Source organism: Fukomys damarensis, unplaced genomic scaffold (genome assembly GCF_012274545.1).
Source record: "Fukomys damarensis isolate Sample0158 unplaced genomic scaffold, DMR_v1.0_HiC HiC_scaffold_16, whole genome shotgun sequence".
NCBI classification, from domain to species: Eukaryota; Metazoa; Chordata; class Mammalia; order Rodentia; family Bathyergidae; genus Fukomys; species Fukomys damarensis.
This window is the reverse complement of record NW_022900928.1, coordinates 52,275,289-52,288,069: the sequence shown is the minus strand read 5'-3', so window position 1 is coordinate 52,288,069 and position 12,781 is coordinate 52,275,289. Positions and strand designations below refer to the sequence as shown.

The window sequence follows — 12,781 nt, the reverse complement described above, 5'->3', positions numbered from 1 at the left end:
AAAAAAAAAAAAAAAAAAAAAGAATTAACATACATTATGTACATGTACCTATACTCCCCATAATAAATGTAATCATTATGTACTATAAACATGTACTAATAAAAAGTAGAAAGTTTCACTTACGGGCCGGGGATTTAGCTCTGCGGTTCGGTGGCCTGCCTTGCAAGCGCAAGGACCCAAGTTCAGTCCCCAGTACCCCCCACCAAAAAAAGAAAGTTTTACTTACTAAAATATAATAATAATAAATCTGCTACTTAAAATGACTATTGTGTCTACTGTATGAAAAATTTATTGGAGAAAATCAGCAAGTCAGATTAATGTAGCACTCCACCTGAATGAAAAAGGACTCTAGAATAAAACTGGAGAAACAGATGTAAAAAGATGCTCAGTTCAATGCATATTAAGTCAGAATGAACAAAATTTGGTAACAATAGATTTGGAAGTGGAGGAAATGGGAGATATCAAAGATATCCATTATGTTTTTGCATCAGCAATTAGTTGGTAATTATTTACTGGGATCAGAATCAGAAAAAAAAAAAAAGATTTGTGGGAAAGGGATTGGAAATAAGCTGAAGAATTCAGTTTTTACCTGTTGACCGAATATGTTTAATAGATTTAGAGCTTGGAAAGGAAATATATGAGATGCACGATAGATTGATAGATAGCAGATGATCTCAGCAAATAAAAAAGAATTAATTCTGACAGCAAAAAAGACTGCTGAAGGAGAAAATATAGAATAAAAAAATAATTGAAAGGTAAACGCTGGAGAATGTCAACATCTGAAAATCAAGAACTAGGATTAGAAAATGGCAGAAAACTGAGAGAAGAGTATTACAGAAGCCAAGAAATGCTCAACTCTACTAAATACTGTACTAGTCAGAAATAAAGTAAAACAAGAAATGAAAAATACCTATTGAATTAAAAACAGGAAAGTGGGAGTTAGGCTGTAGCTCACTGGTAGAGTGAATGCTTATATTCATAAGGCCCTAGGTTCAAACTCCATCCTCCATAAGAAAAATCCACAGTAAAGTAATTGTTGATTTTAGTAAGTGTGTGTGTGTGTGTGTGTGTGTGTGTGTGTGTGTGTACAAACAAGAGAAAGACTGATAAAGACAGAGATCAGATCAAAACTGTTCAAGAAGTAAATTGCCTGAAAGGGGAAAAAAAGAGCTTTTCGGAAGGTCTAAAGAAAAGAGACTGAGTACAGAGATTAACAAGCTCTTCACAGTTTGAATAAAATGCTGCTATATGTGTCAATGTTTTATGCAGTTGTACTAACCTAAAATCTTCATCAACTCTGATGAAGCGTGTTTGTTCTTTTGGCAATGCTCCACGGCCAAAAATGGGCTCCAAATATATCCACTTTCTCTGAATATGATTTAAATTTTGAAGGTATTCGTCTAACTCTGCAAGTTTTCTTTCCCAAATTGACACTTTATCTTCAAATCCTTTATAATATGGAGAATCCTTTAAGGACTGAAGAAGACATCTATTATCTCCAACTTGATTTACTATATCTTTCCAGTCTTTAATCAGCTTGATAGTTCGACTTTGGCTGTCTTCATAGTCAATCAATGTAAACACTGCTCCAACTCCCCAAAGATCAAGCTCACGTAAAGCTTCTCTGATTGTAACTTCACCTTGTGCCCGACTATTTAAATCCTGTTTAACACAAAATATCCACACTTACTATTTCAAAACTAATTGTCATATAAATTATAAAATACACTCTATAAGAATATACTTTTATATGGATTTTTACCAAAAGACAAAAAAAATGAAGTGACTATGTTTTACACATAATCCAAAAAAAGTAACTGGTTATCCTATCAAGATATATCAGCTAATAAATAAAAACTCATATGCATGTGATTCATACAAAAGTTTCCTTTATATTTTTAACATCCATAACAGAAAAACAAATAATTTAAGCATCCATCACAAAAGAGAAAACTAGTATGGCTTATTTAAAGTTTTGGAGACCAAAAGGCCAATATCTTGGAGAATGGAACTAAAGAAATGTCACTGTAATTTTATTGTAGATTTTGACTCATCTAAAAGGATTAACAATCAAATGGAGTTATCTACCATAAGAGTAAGCCTTTACAATTTTTCAGTGACTACCAAACATGTTCCAGGATTACTGACAAACACAAAGGTTTACATTTTGTATAGAAAATAAAACAATATAGCATCATGAGGCATATTTTTATAATAAATGATCAGAATAGAACATTGTCTGCCACTTAAAAGTATTGCGATAAGTTTTACAGTTATCTATGGCCTTTGCTAAATCTGTTTAATAAACAGGTTGCTAATCTGATAAGATAACTGGCTTAGCTCTCTAAATTTTTGGATCCATTACCTTCAATTTGTAACATATCACATAATTTAAATTAGGTAAAATGATTTCTATTTGTTAGCTTTTTGTTGTAGTCACATCCTTCTTTTTTTTAACTACTCCCCCACACACCAGGGATAGAACTTGGGACCTTGTGCTTATGAGGCATGCGCAAGGTTCCAAGTTCGACTTCCACACAAAAAAATTTTTTTTTTAATTTCATACTTTTTCTCTCACAAGAAGAGTTTATAGCATATTATTTTTCATTAATCACCGTTATTAACATTAACAGTGTTAGACTGATTTAGATGCATTATTAAAGAATGGAATAATATAACATTATTACTATTTTAAGAGGACTTATTTAAACAGCAGAATATGAAGCAAACTCATATCAACAAAACTCAGCATTAAAGGATATTTATAAAAATGTTCTTACTTTAAGGTCTGATGCTTTGGCTACAATTGTGTCTGTTACTCTGAGCAGATCACCAAACAATAGTTTCTCTAGACTAGTCCCTCTAGGAAGTCCAAGTAGACGAAAAAGGTCAAGCCAGTGATCTGGAGAAAGATGCTCCCCTCTCATATATTTCAAAATAGGAATTACAATCTGTTTAAAGGAAGAGAAAGGTATATGTCTACATATGCAAACTGCAAATGGTAATCTCGTGGTTATTAACACTCCAAATTTTACACTATTGTTTTATGTAATAATCTTAGAATCACATTCTTAAATAGAACTGTATGAAAGTTTTATTAAACATTGCTATAAATATTACAAATTTGGGCCAGGGATTTAGCTCAGCAGTTCGGTGGCCTGCCTTGCAAGCGGAAGGACCCGAGTTCAATCCCCAGCACCCCACCCAAAAAAAAGTACAAATTTCCCCTTGTACTTTAGTACATTTTAAAACATGAAAGAATATTTCTATTTTAGAAATATAGTTCATGTTGTGCTAGGAGCTGTAAATACTTATAATATTATCTATAAATTTCTTAGTTATAACTGCTTTCCAATTGGTAGCATCTATAATTTCTATGATTTAATATTTCCTATGTTATATATATAATGAAATAATTTCTTTTGTTTTGTTTTATTTTTGAAGCGGGGTCTTGCTATATAGTTCAAGCTGGCCTTGAACTCACTATGTAGTCCAGGCTGGCTCTGAACTCTAAGCAATCCTCCTGCCTCTGCACCCCAAGTGCTGGGATTAGAAGCATGCACCACTATACCTGGCTTATAAAGGAATGATTTAATTGAAAAATGTATAAATTAAAATTATGTTTCAGTTACTGAATAAGAAAAAGATCAATAAATAGTAAAATAAAGTAAAACAATCTTACTTTATATTTGTCAACTTCTGATTGTAATTTCACTGTCATAACTGAATGCTCTTCAATCTTCCTTAATTTTTCATGCCAATTCATCAAAAATTCCTCAAACAGATAAGTCTTACTTCTACAAAACAACAAAAACACATCTTTTACAGTTCACATACATACAAAAATACAAAATTGAAAGAATCTATGTATTATTATTGTTTTTGAATCAAACCGAAAAGTAATCCAATCTTCATTGGCCATTTCCTGAAATCCTTGTTGAAATTCTTCATAAAGCGCCCAAATTTGCGCACAGCTCTCAATGTCTTTAGAAATGATACATGCCAGAGAGAAGTTAGGCTCCTCTAGTCCAAAATGATGACAATCATCACTATCAAAACAAATATTAAAATATTTATAATTTTAAAAAGAACAACTATTAAACACCATTATTTAAACATATATATATTTGCAAGTGTTTATATTACTAGTGGAGATACAGTTGAAGATGAAATCATTTACATGAGAATTTTATATGACTTAATGGACATTTTTTTCAAAAGGAGCCAACATGGAGTTGGTAATGAACATATGGATATTTTGGGGTACATAATATATGCAAGTATTCGTGACTTTAATAAATCTATAAATTAATCTCATAAGAGAACAGTCTCCATTGAATAGATGTTCTTCATTTATAATGCAATTTTATATGAACAATACTAAAAACTCCACTCACCTATGAAAGCAATTATTTTACTGATACATTCACCTAATTAGATCAAACCTAAAATACTTCTCAAGTATCTTATATTATTATAAGATTTCCCTTGAGGTCTTAATTACTTATTATCCTACATTCATTTTTCTCAAAGAGGCATTAAAAATATTTTGCTCCAAAAAAAAAAATTTGTTCCAAAATGTTTTATATATTCCATTTCTAAAAAGAATGAGATCACAAAACATATTACAACTTCCTAATATAAATAAATTTAATTTGTATACTATTTTATTTCTTGAAATTTGCTCTAATATCCCAATCATAACTCCTAAGACAGTAGTAATTTGAACCTATATATGTATTATTTGTATTTTAAAACTACTAAAGTTTATGAGGAAAGGTATTAAGATAGCATATATAAGAAAATTACCAGCTTACTATTTAAACAAAATTTATTTTTCAAATAGAACATTAATAATTTTAAAGACATACACTAGCTTTTTCCTTATGACTTCAAGATCATCAAACTCAATTTTTTTCTCTTTTATTAACTTTGCATTTTTTTCAAGAGAATTATGCTGGCTAGCTTCAATAATATCATCACCAGGTTTCAGTTGGTCCCAACGAGCTTTAAATTTTTCCAGTTCTTGATAATACATCTGCAGACGTGATTTCACATTTCCTTTCATCACTTCAATCTATAAGCCAATAAAGTTTAAGTAATTTAATGCAGAGTAAATTCTCACTTAATTTTTGCATTTTCATTTCTAATGTTTTCTGTTTAAAAGCAAAAAAAATGAACTTTTCAAAGGTTTACATCTTAATTATTGATCTAAAATATGATAAAGTAATTCAGCCACATAACAGAACATAAATTAATAATAAAAGATAATAATATTCAACTATCATCATCAAACAAATCATTTTTGTGATTAACAGCACCCACTACAACTATCAACAAAAATGATGTATCTTAAAAAATAAAATAAAAGACTGCTAGCTATTTTATCTGAGTATATAGCTGCTTAATTAAAGAAAGTATTTCCTAGTCTTCTATGTAGCCAAGTGTCATAGACTAACTTTGGGTAAACAGGATATGATTACAATAGATGTGTCCAATCTCCAGGCTATATCTTAGAAGACAGATTGTACCTCTTCCTCTTTCCCTCTTTTTCCTTCCCTGTTAGGTAGGAAGTGAAGGTGGTGGCATCCCATCTTGGACAATACCCTAGAGATACTGAGAAATTAAACTGAAGAAATAGGGCCCCAGACAAAGTTTTGGAGCAGAGGTATTATTTCAGCTTGCAATCTAACTTGTAAAAGAAACTTGAGCTTTAAAAACTGAGGTCTACAGTAGAATAGTTACACTGATAGCTTATAAAAATTAGTAATAAAAGAACGTGAGTTTCAGAAATCACCTTCAGACACACACAGTAGATAAATTAATTCATAATACTGAAAATAAAATTATATTTTAAAGGAACTATATTCTTCTTTTGGTATGATAGAAAGTAAAGACAAACCATGTGCTACATCATTTACATAAAATATTTTGCTACAAAAGTACAGAGGAAAATCAAGTTCAATAACATTAAATTTTTGAAATATAATGAAATAAATATAAGGAAAAAATTTATGTGAGGATAAATTGTTTCCATTTTAATAAAATAAAAGTTTTATACCTGGTCTTTAATCATAAGTTGATGACTTTCCATCATTAACTCAAATTTATCCCACTTGGCTTTCAGATTACTAATTGTTTCTAACCCTCCACCTGCCACAGTTCGTAAAAGTCTGTTTTTATTTTCCGCTTCTTGAAATAGAGGCAAAATCTAAAGGTTAAAAAAGTGTGACAAATTATTTTCTCAAGTCTCTTAAGATTTCATTTATTTTAATTTTTGCTTCATAACTGACTTTTAAAATCAAGATTTTTGCTTTCAATTATTTGTTAAAATCCTAGATACAAAATTTCTAATGCTTACTTATACACAAGCTCAAAACTAAGAAATCTAACAACTGTAGAAGTTAACGAGGGTAATAATAGTAGTATGAGCCTCAGTAAAGCAATAAATCCATAAACACAGTAACTATAGCTGTTCAAAGGACAATTTTCATTATAAATGTTCCATTCATAAGAAAATGCTAAAGAATCTAAGATTAGTGATTATCAGAGCATGAGTTAAGAAAAGTATCCTACTTTATAGAGAAGAGAATGTCATGAAAAAAGTACTTTAAAAAGGGACAACTGAAGTGAAATCAAGTTCATGTATTCAGAGTTTCTAAATGAAGTGTACTAAATTGTGTTTAGTAAGCAGTTTGTTAAACAATCTGGATGTAGCTCAATATGTGCTAAATGACTTGAGTTACTTCTAAGTCTTTTAAAGCACTGTAAAACAACACTGTCCTATAATTAATACCTATAATTTATAACTCCAAGCAATAATATCTATTGAAAAAAATTAGGAGAATTAGTAAAAGAAAAACAAAAGATTTTAATTCCTTTCATGTGATCAGAACTTAAATTAGCCTGTAAAGACATCACAACAGTTTCTTAGTCTACCTGTTTCAGTACCACAGAAAGATATATCAAAACAGAATTCTATGACATCTTGCTGCATAAAATGTATCAATGTCTCCTCCGTGCCCACAAATACAACATTTGACCCTAAATATGGTTCATATAACCTAGAGTATAACTAATTCTCATGCTGCTTCCTACCTAGTATATTACCTGTTTGCTGTTCCCAGCAAACAATACCTGTTTCTCCTCTTAGCTGCTGGGATATTTCAGTCTTCCCTCCCACTTCATTCTCAATCTTCTTTGTTTGCTCTTCTCAGGCTTGACTATATTTTTCACACAAATCAATCTTTATCCTATACCCTGTGTGTTATCTACCAGATGGTCTATACCAGTATCGGGGTATAAAGATTCAAATTTATCTCTCTAGATCTTAACATTTACTCTAAATTCAACTTCTACCAGTCATCTCAATATCTATTATATCCAAGCCTAGTTTGTCCTTCAGCCACCCTCATCTCAAGCAATGGCCTCAATTCCTGCCCAACTAGTAAAACCAAAATCCTAGGAGACACTTTGATTTCTCTTTCTCTTATCCCTCTCTACCTAATATATCAGGAGAGCTTGGTGCTAACTTTAAAACGTCATCAGTCTCTCCAGTTCAATCATCTCTACTACTACAACGGGGTACAAGTTTTTATCAGCTTTCATCTGCCACATTAAAATATCCAACTAATTGATTTACAATATGATAAAGTAATTCAACCACCTAAATTTAGAACATAAATTAATAAGAGATAATACTCAACTATCCAATTAAATGGCCTCCCTACTACATTTGTTTCTCTCTAATCGCTTCTCCACGGAGCAACAAGAGTCATCACTTCAAAGAGTAAACAACATTGTGTTCCTCCTCTTCTGAAAACCATGTAAAGACATTTACTACACTTAGAAAAACCTTCTTTAATTAACTTTTTCCCCAGAAAGGTTCATTATTTTACTCAAATTTGGGTTTGTTTCTTCTGTGTGATAGCCTTCTGGATACTGTTTTTTTAATGTCTTTATTATTCTTTCATCCTTGTCTTTAATTATGAGCTTTTCTCTCTTCATAATTTAGCAACCTAAAATTATAATTTTGAAGGAAATAGCATGATTTAAATTTACTCGTATTCTGGTACATCATAAAAGAGACTTTCAAAAACAGTGCAAAGCATTACCATGAGTATTTTATTAAACCATCAGAGAATCGAGAGCCCAATCACAAGCTAACCAGTTGGACCTGATTAAATAGACCTTTTTTAGTTCAGATTATACATTTCCACATAATCACATAAAGTTCTAATTTAAACATTTCTAGTTCAATAAAAATAATAACAACCTCACTTTGTAATTCTCACCTCTGGTTTCTGTTCTTGTAGCTTACTATACTGTAAATTTGCATCCCCTATTTCTTCCACAGACTGGGGTATAATTGTTAAGACTTCCATAGCCTCAGTAACAAATGTATCAATTTCATGTAAATGAGCTGAATAGTAATATTGAAACATAAGACACACATTGTTATTACCCAAAAATATTTATTCACATAATTTCTAAATGAAGTGTTAGAAATAATCCCTACATAAAACACATTAAATCTTAATTATAATTCACTTTCCTACAACACAATTCAAAATATTGAATAAGCAAAAAATTTCTTCCCATGAAAGTTTACTGGTTTCCTATTCTGCTTAAAATTTTTCAGAAAAAAATTAAAATACAATCATTCTTAGCATGAAAAAACTCATTCTTAGTAAACTTTACTAAAAATCAGAAACACTTTTAGTCTTTTAATATGTTAAAATATCTAATTGTATCATTTGAAGAGATAAGAAAAATAGATTATGCCAGAATTACCTACATATCTCAGTAACTTACAACAAAATAAAACCAGCTCAAACTCCAGATAATACAGATGCTCCAGATTTTAGATCTCATGAGAATGAATGAGGACTTTCTTAATTTTATAAATTATCATTTTGAGCAAATTTTATTTTACAATGTTGTCCAATTTCCATTTTTAATCATCACTGAGGTTTGCATTTTATAACTACCAAAATGCATGTCTTTATATACAAAATAGGATAAAAATTAAAGTGTTTTTACCTTGGATAGACTTCTTCAAAGAAAGAACAAGCATATCAAATAACTTCTGTATGAACTCATCAATCACAGTCTTCACAGGGTTGCAATTAATATTTAAGCAATCCACTTTGACAATACTAAAAAAGTCAATACACATATTTAATATAAAAATATCTCATAATATTATAATGATTTTGTATTAAATCAAAATTAAGAGAAAGTATTATTGTGATCTTTAAATACACTTAGATTTTAATTTAGCAAAAGTGGCTTACACATACTATTTCAAAGATTCTTGCTGCATATACATTAATGTAAATATAACACAAATTTTCGATCATCCTATGTATCAGTATTTATAAAAGAACATTATAAATTATTGAAGAATCAACAGAATATATGTAAATATTTATATACTTTGTCATAGCATAGAATATACTTATTTAAATGTTTATAAGATAAATTCAGTATCCTGCAGCCAAAATACAAAGATCTGAGTAAATAAATACGGGCAATGTCACCTTTTATAGGTACTATATGCACCATCACACAAGACCTTTCCTGGAAAGCACTGCTAAGAGTGGCTCCAGTGATGAGAATACCAGAGAACAAAGCTAATTAATTCTCAAGTAGCTAGATTATGAGACACCCTTCAGAGGCTCTGTTCATATTTAGAGCAATTTATGAATACAGAAAGGAAACAGAGTAGTACAAAACCAGAGTTAAATATCATTAGCATTTTATTCTCTGGTATGCTTTTAACAGTAGATTCTGACCATAATTATACTGTACTGCACAACAGATACTAGCTTCTCATACCACAGCTGAATAGAAGCCTCCAATCTATTCTACCCAACTAAATCTCCAGAGCCTCTAGAAGGGGAATGTCTTTCATTTTTGTAATGTCCTAACCAGATGATGCTCAAAAGTCATAGCTGAGATCTACAGAAGTGAAGAATTTGACTTCATTACAAGTAAGTGGAAAATACCCTTACTATCCATGTCAAAAACTACTGTTTTGCGAATGGCAGTGTTACATTTAACCTCCATTACCTTGGAAGTCGTTCTACTTCTTTCCCTTTTATTTTCAATGCTTTAAAATTTCTCTCCCAATCATGCACAGTAAAAAGATGCTTTTCCACCAGAGCTTCCAAATCAACTTGCCCAATCATAATCCATTCCTATTTAAATAATGAAAAATATATTATGAGACGAACAGAATAAATTACTATTATAAAGATTAGGATCCAAAATGTACAGCATTCAGATAAATGTTGATTTAAATAAGTAAATTTACCCATTACTGCATAGCCTAAACAGCAACCAGGAAAAAAAAGATTTAGTTTGAAAATATAGTAATCATAAACTTTAAGAAAAGAATAAAACTCTTTCTTTAGATCTTTTTAGAGATGTACATAAAATACAAAGATAGAATCACTGCTTCAAATCTAAAACTCACTGTGACAAGTTACAGATCTAGAAATATCTAGATGTATGCAGTAGAGTCTGGAAATCTAAAATGTATAAGCACTGCAGGGTCAGTTAAGGAAATGAACAATTAGTCACATAGCTCATGATCAATACAAATGAGCAATGAAATCTGGCTTTATATTTGGAATTACTTGGTGTGATGCACTTCAAATAGTAAGAAACAGTCATGCTCCACACAACAACATTTCAATGAGACCACATATACCATGGTAGCTACACCACAATCCCGGGTGCATAGCCAGCTTACCACCTGAGTTTGTGTAAGTGTACTTTATGACAGTAGCGCGACGGACTGTTATCACTGAAATCTCCAAAGTCTGTAACATTTACACACAAACCACACTGCCCAACAATACATTTTTGGATTATACGCTACTCAAAAGCAACGTAAGAATGCCTATATATCACCCTGAATTTATTAAAATTTGAGCACTTCCCCACAAAATACATTTTCTTCAGGAGAATTAAAACTGACAACAGTAGTCAGGCATGGTGGTGCATGTCTATAATTCAGCATTCAAGAGGCTGAGAAAGAAGGATCACTGTAAGTTCGAGGCAAGCCTGAGCTACATAGTGAGTTCAAGGCCAGCTTAAACTACATAATGAGACTCTGTCTCAAAAAAAAGGAAAAAACTTAACAGTCATGGCACATTCTAGTTCGACACAATAATAAAATGCTTTTTAGTTTCTTAGTCTTTACAAAATAATCAAGGACAAAAAAATTGTATAACTTTTTTTATCTGCATAAATTTAATTGTATAAGAAAACACAAATTGAGCTTTCTCGTTCACCAAGTTTTTTGTTTTTCTTTTTGGTACTGGGGATCAAACTGCACTTGTAAGGCAGGCAGTGGAACAACTGAGCTATGTTTCCGGGCCCTGGTTTGCCAAGTTTTAATTGTATGCTACCTAAAATAAACTATTAATGTGACATTCAATGCTGATTCAATCAGTTGAAATTTTATGAAAGAAAGCAACTTGTTATGTACCTTATGTTGATGTAAAACATCTGACAATCTTCTAAACAAATCTTCTGCTTTGCTGTAAATAGTCAGAAATCCACTTGCATTTCTATCAATCATAATAGAAAAAATAGACTCATCTCCTGCCTCACTTACTCCCCTAAATTGATTCGGAATGCTGATGAATCTCTTCATTTCTCTATAATATTTAGCCCGAATTTCTTCAAAAGGAGGCCTGAATTGTAACCGTCCCTGTCTGAAAATAAAATATGCATTTAATTTTACATATTAATTTATATGGTTGAATTACATATTTAATTTAAAATATAAATTATGAATTTAAAATTAATTGGGATATTAAACCCCCTTACTTGTAAGTTAAATCTATATTTATTTCCGGCAGATTCTCATTAAGTGCTTGTAAGCCCATCTGATACTGATGCTCCAGAGCTTTGTATAATTGATGATTCCAGTGCTGTTTCCACGCATGCATATCACTTGCTTGGAATCCCTAATATGTTATATTCACATTTTTATTTAAAAATATGAGGGCAGATTGATTTTTTTCATTTAACAATTTCATGTCACACAAAGTACACATAACCAAAAGAAACTTATTTAAATATTCTAAAATGTCAACTCTTTGTCACTTTCAGTAAGTTTATGCAGTGTCAAATATGAAAAGATCTATTCTTCATGCTTATGAATAGTACATAATCAATAGAATTAGAAAAGTAGGCTATTATTAAATAAATTTTATATTAGGACTTTATAATGCAGTAACACAAAGAATGGTTTATTTTGTAAACTTTTTAGTCATTTTTCAAAAATTCCCATGAGTATGGGAATTCAACTAAGATCCCATTATCACCTATGACATAACAGGCTTTGTGTTACCACCTCTATATGCATCATGTCTCTTGTCAAAATGTGAATAAAACTGACATTTTCTGACCTTCCAAAAGAGGAAAAAATTCTGACAGAGTTATTTTTATCACTAATCTTCCTTCCCACTCCCTGAATGACCCACTGGATGTTTAAAAACATAAGAACTTTAAAATATTAGAATGCTGCTATGATTTAGATCTAAGGTGTGCCCCCAAAGCCTCATGCACTCACAGGTGAGGATTCTGGGAGAAGACTGGATTGCAAGTGTGTGATATCTATCAGTGGATTAGTCCACTGAGAGGTTTACAGCTGGGTGCAATGTTGGGAGGGGAAGCCTGATAGGAAGAGGCAGGTCACTGTGGGCATGGCCTGGAAGGGTGTGTGTGTGTGTGTGTGTGTGGGTGTGTGTGTGTGTGTATA

The 12,781-nt window shown here is 31.2% G+C and overlaps 1 protein-coding gene across 1 annotated transcript in view; it reads right to left on the bottom strand.

The window, feature by feature from the left end:
• Positions 1–12,781, bottom strand: part of Dync2h1 (dynein cytoplasmic 2 heavy chain 1) — a 318,483-nt gene that overhangs the window by 281,316 nt on the left and 24,386 nt on the right. Inside the window, exons 16-26 of the mRNA XM_033764303.1 lie at positions 11,845–11,984; positions 11,501–11,729; positions 10,075–10,202; positions 9,043–9,158; positions 8,295–8,422; positions 6,062–6,211; positions 4,872–5,077; positions 3,894–4,049; positions 3,683–3,797; positions 2,781–2,951; positions 1,280–1,662 (exon numbers count right to left, since the gene is read on the bottom strand). Of these exons, the coding sequence (XP_033620194.1) occupies positions 1,280–1,662; positions 2,781–2,951; positions 3,683–3,797; positions 3,894–4,049; positions 4,872–5,077; positions 6,062–6,211; positions 8,295–8,422; positions 9,043–9,158; positions 10,075–10,202; positions 11,501–11,729; positions 11,845–11,984 (1,922 nt within the window). The remainder of the gene's footprint in view (positions 1–1,279; positions 1,663–2,780; positions 2,952–3,682; positions 3,798–3,893; positions 4,050–4,871; positions 5,078–6,061; positions 6,212–8,294; positions 8,423–9,042; positions 9,159–10,074; positions 10,203–11,500; positions 11,730–11,844; positions 11,985–12,781) is intronic.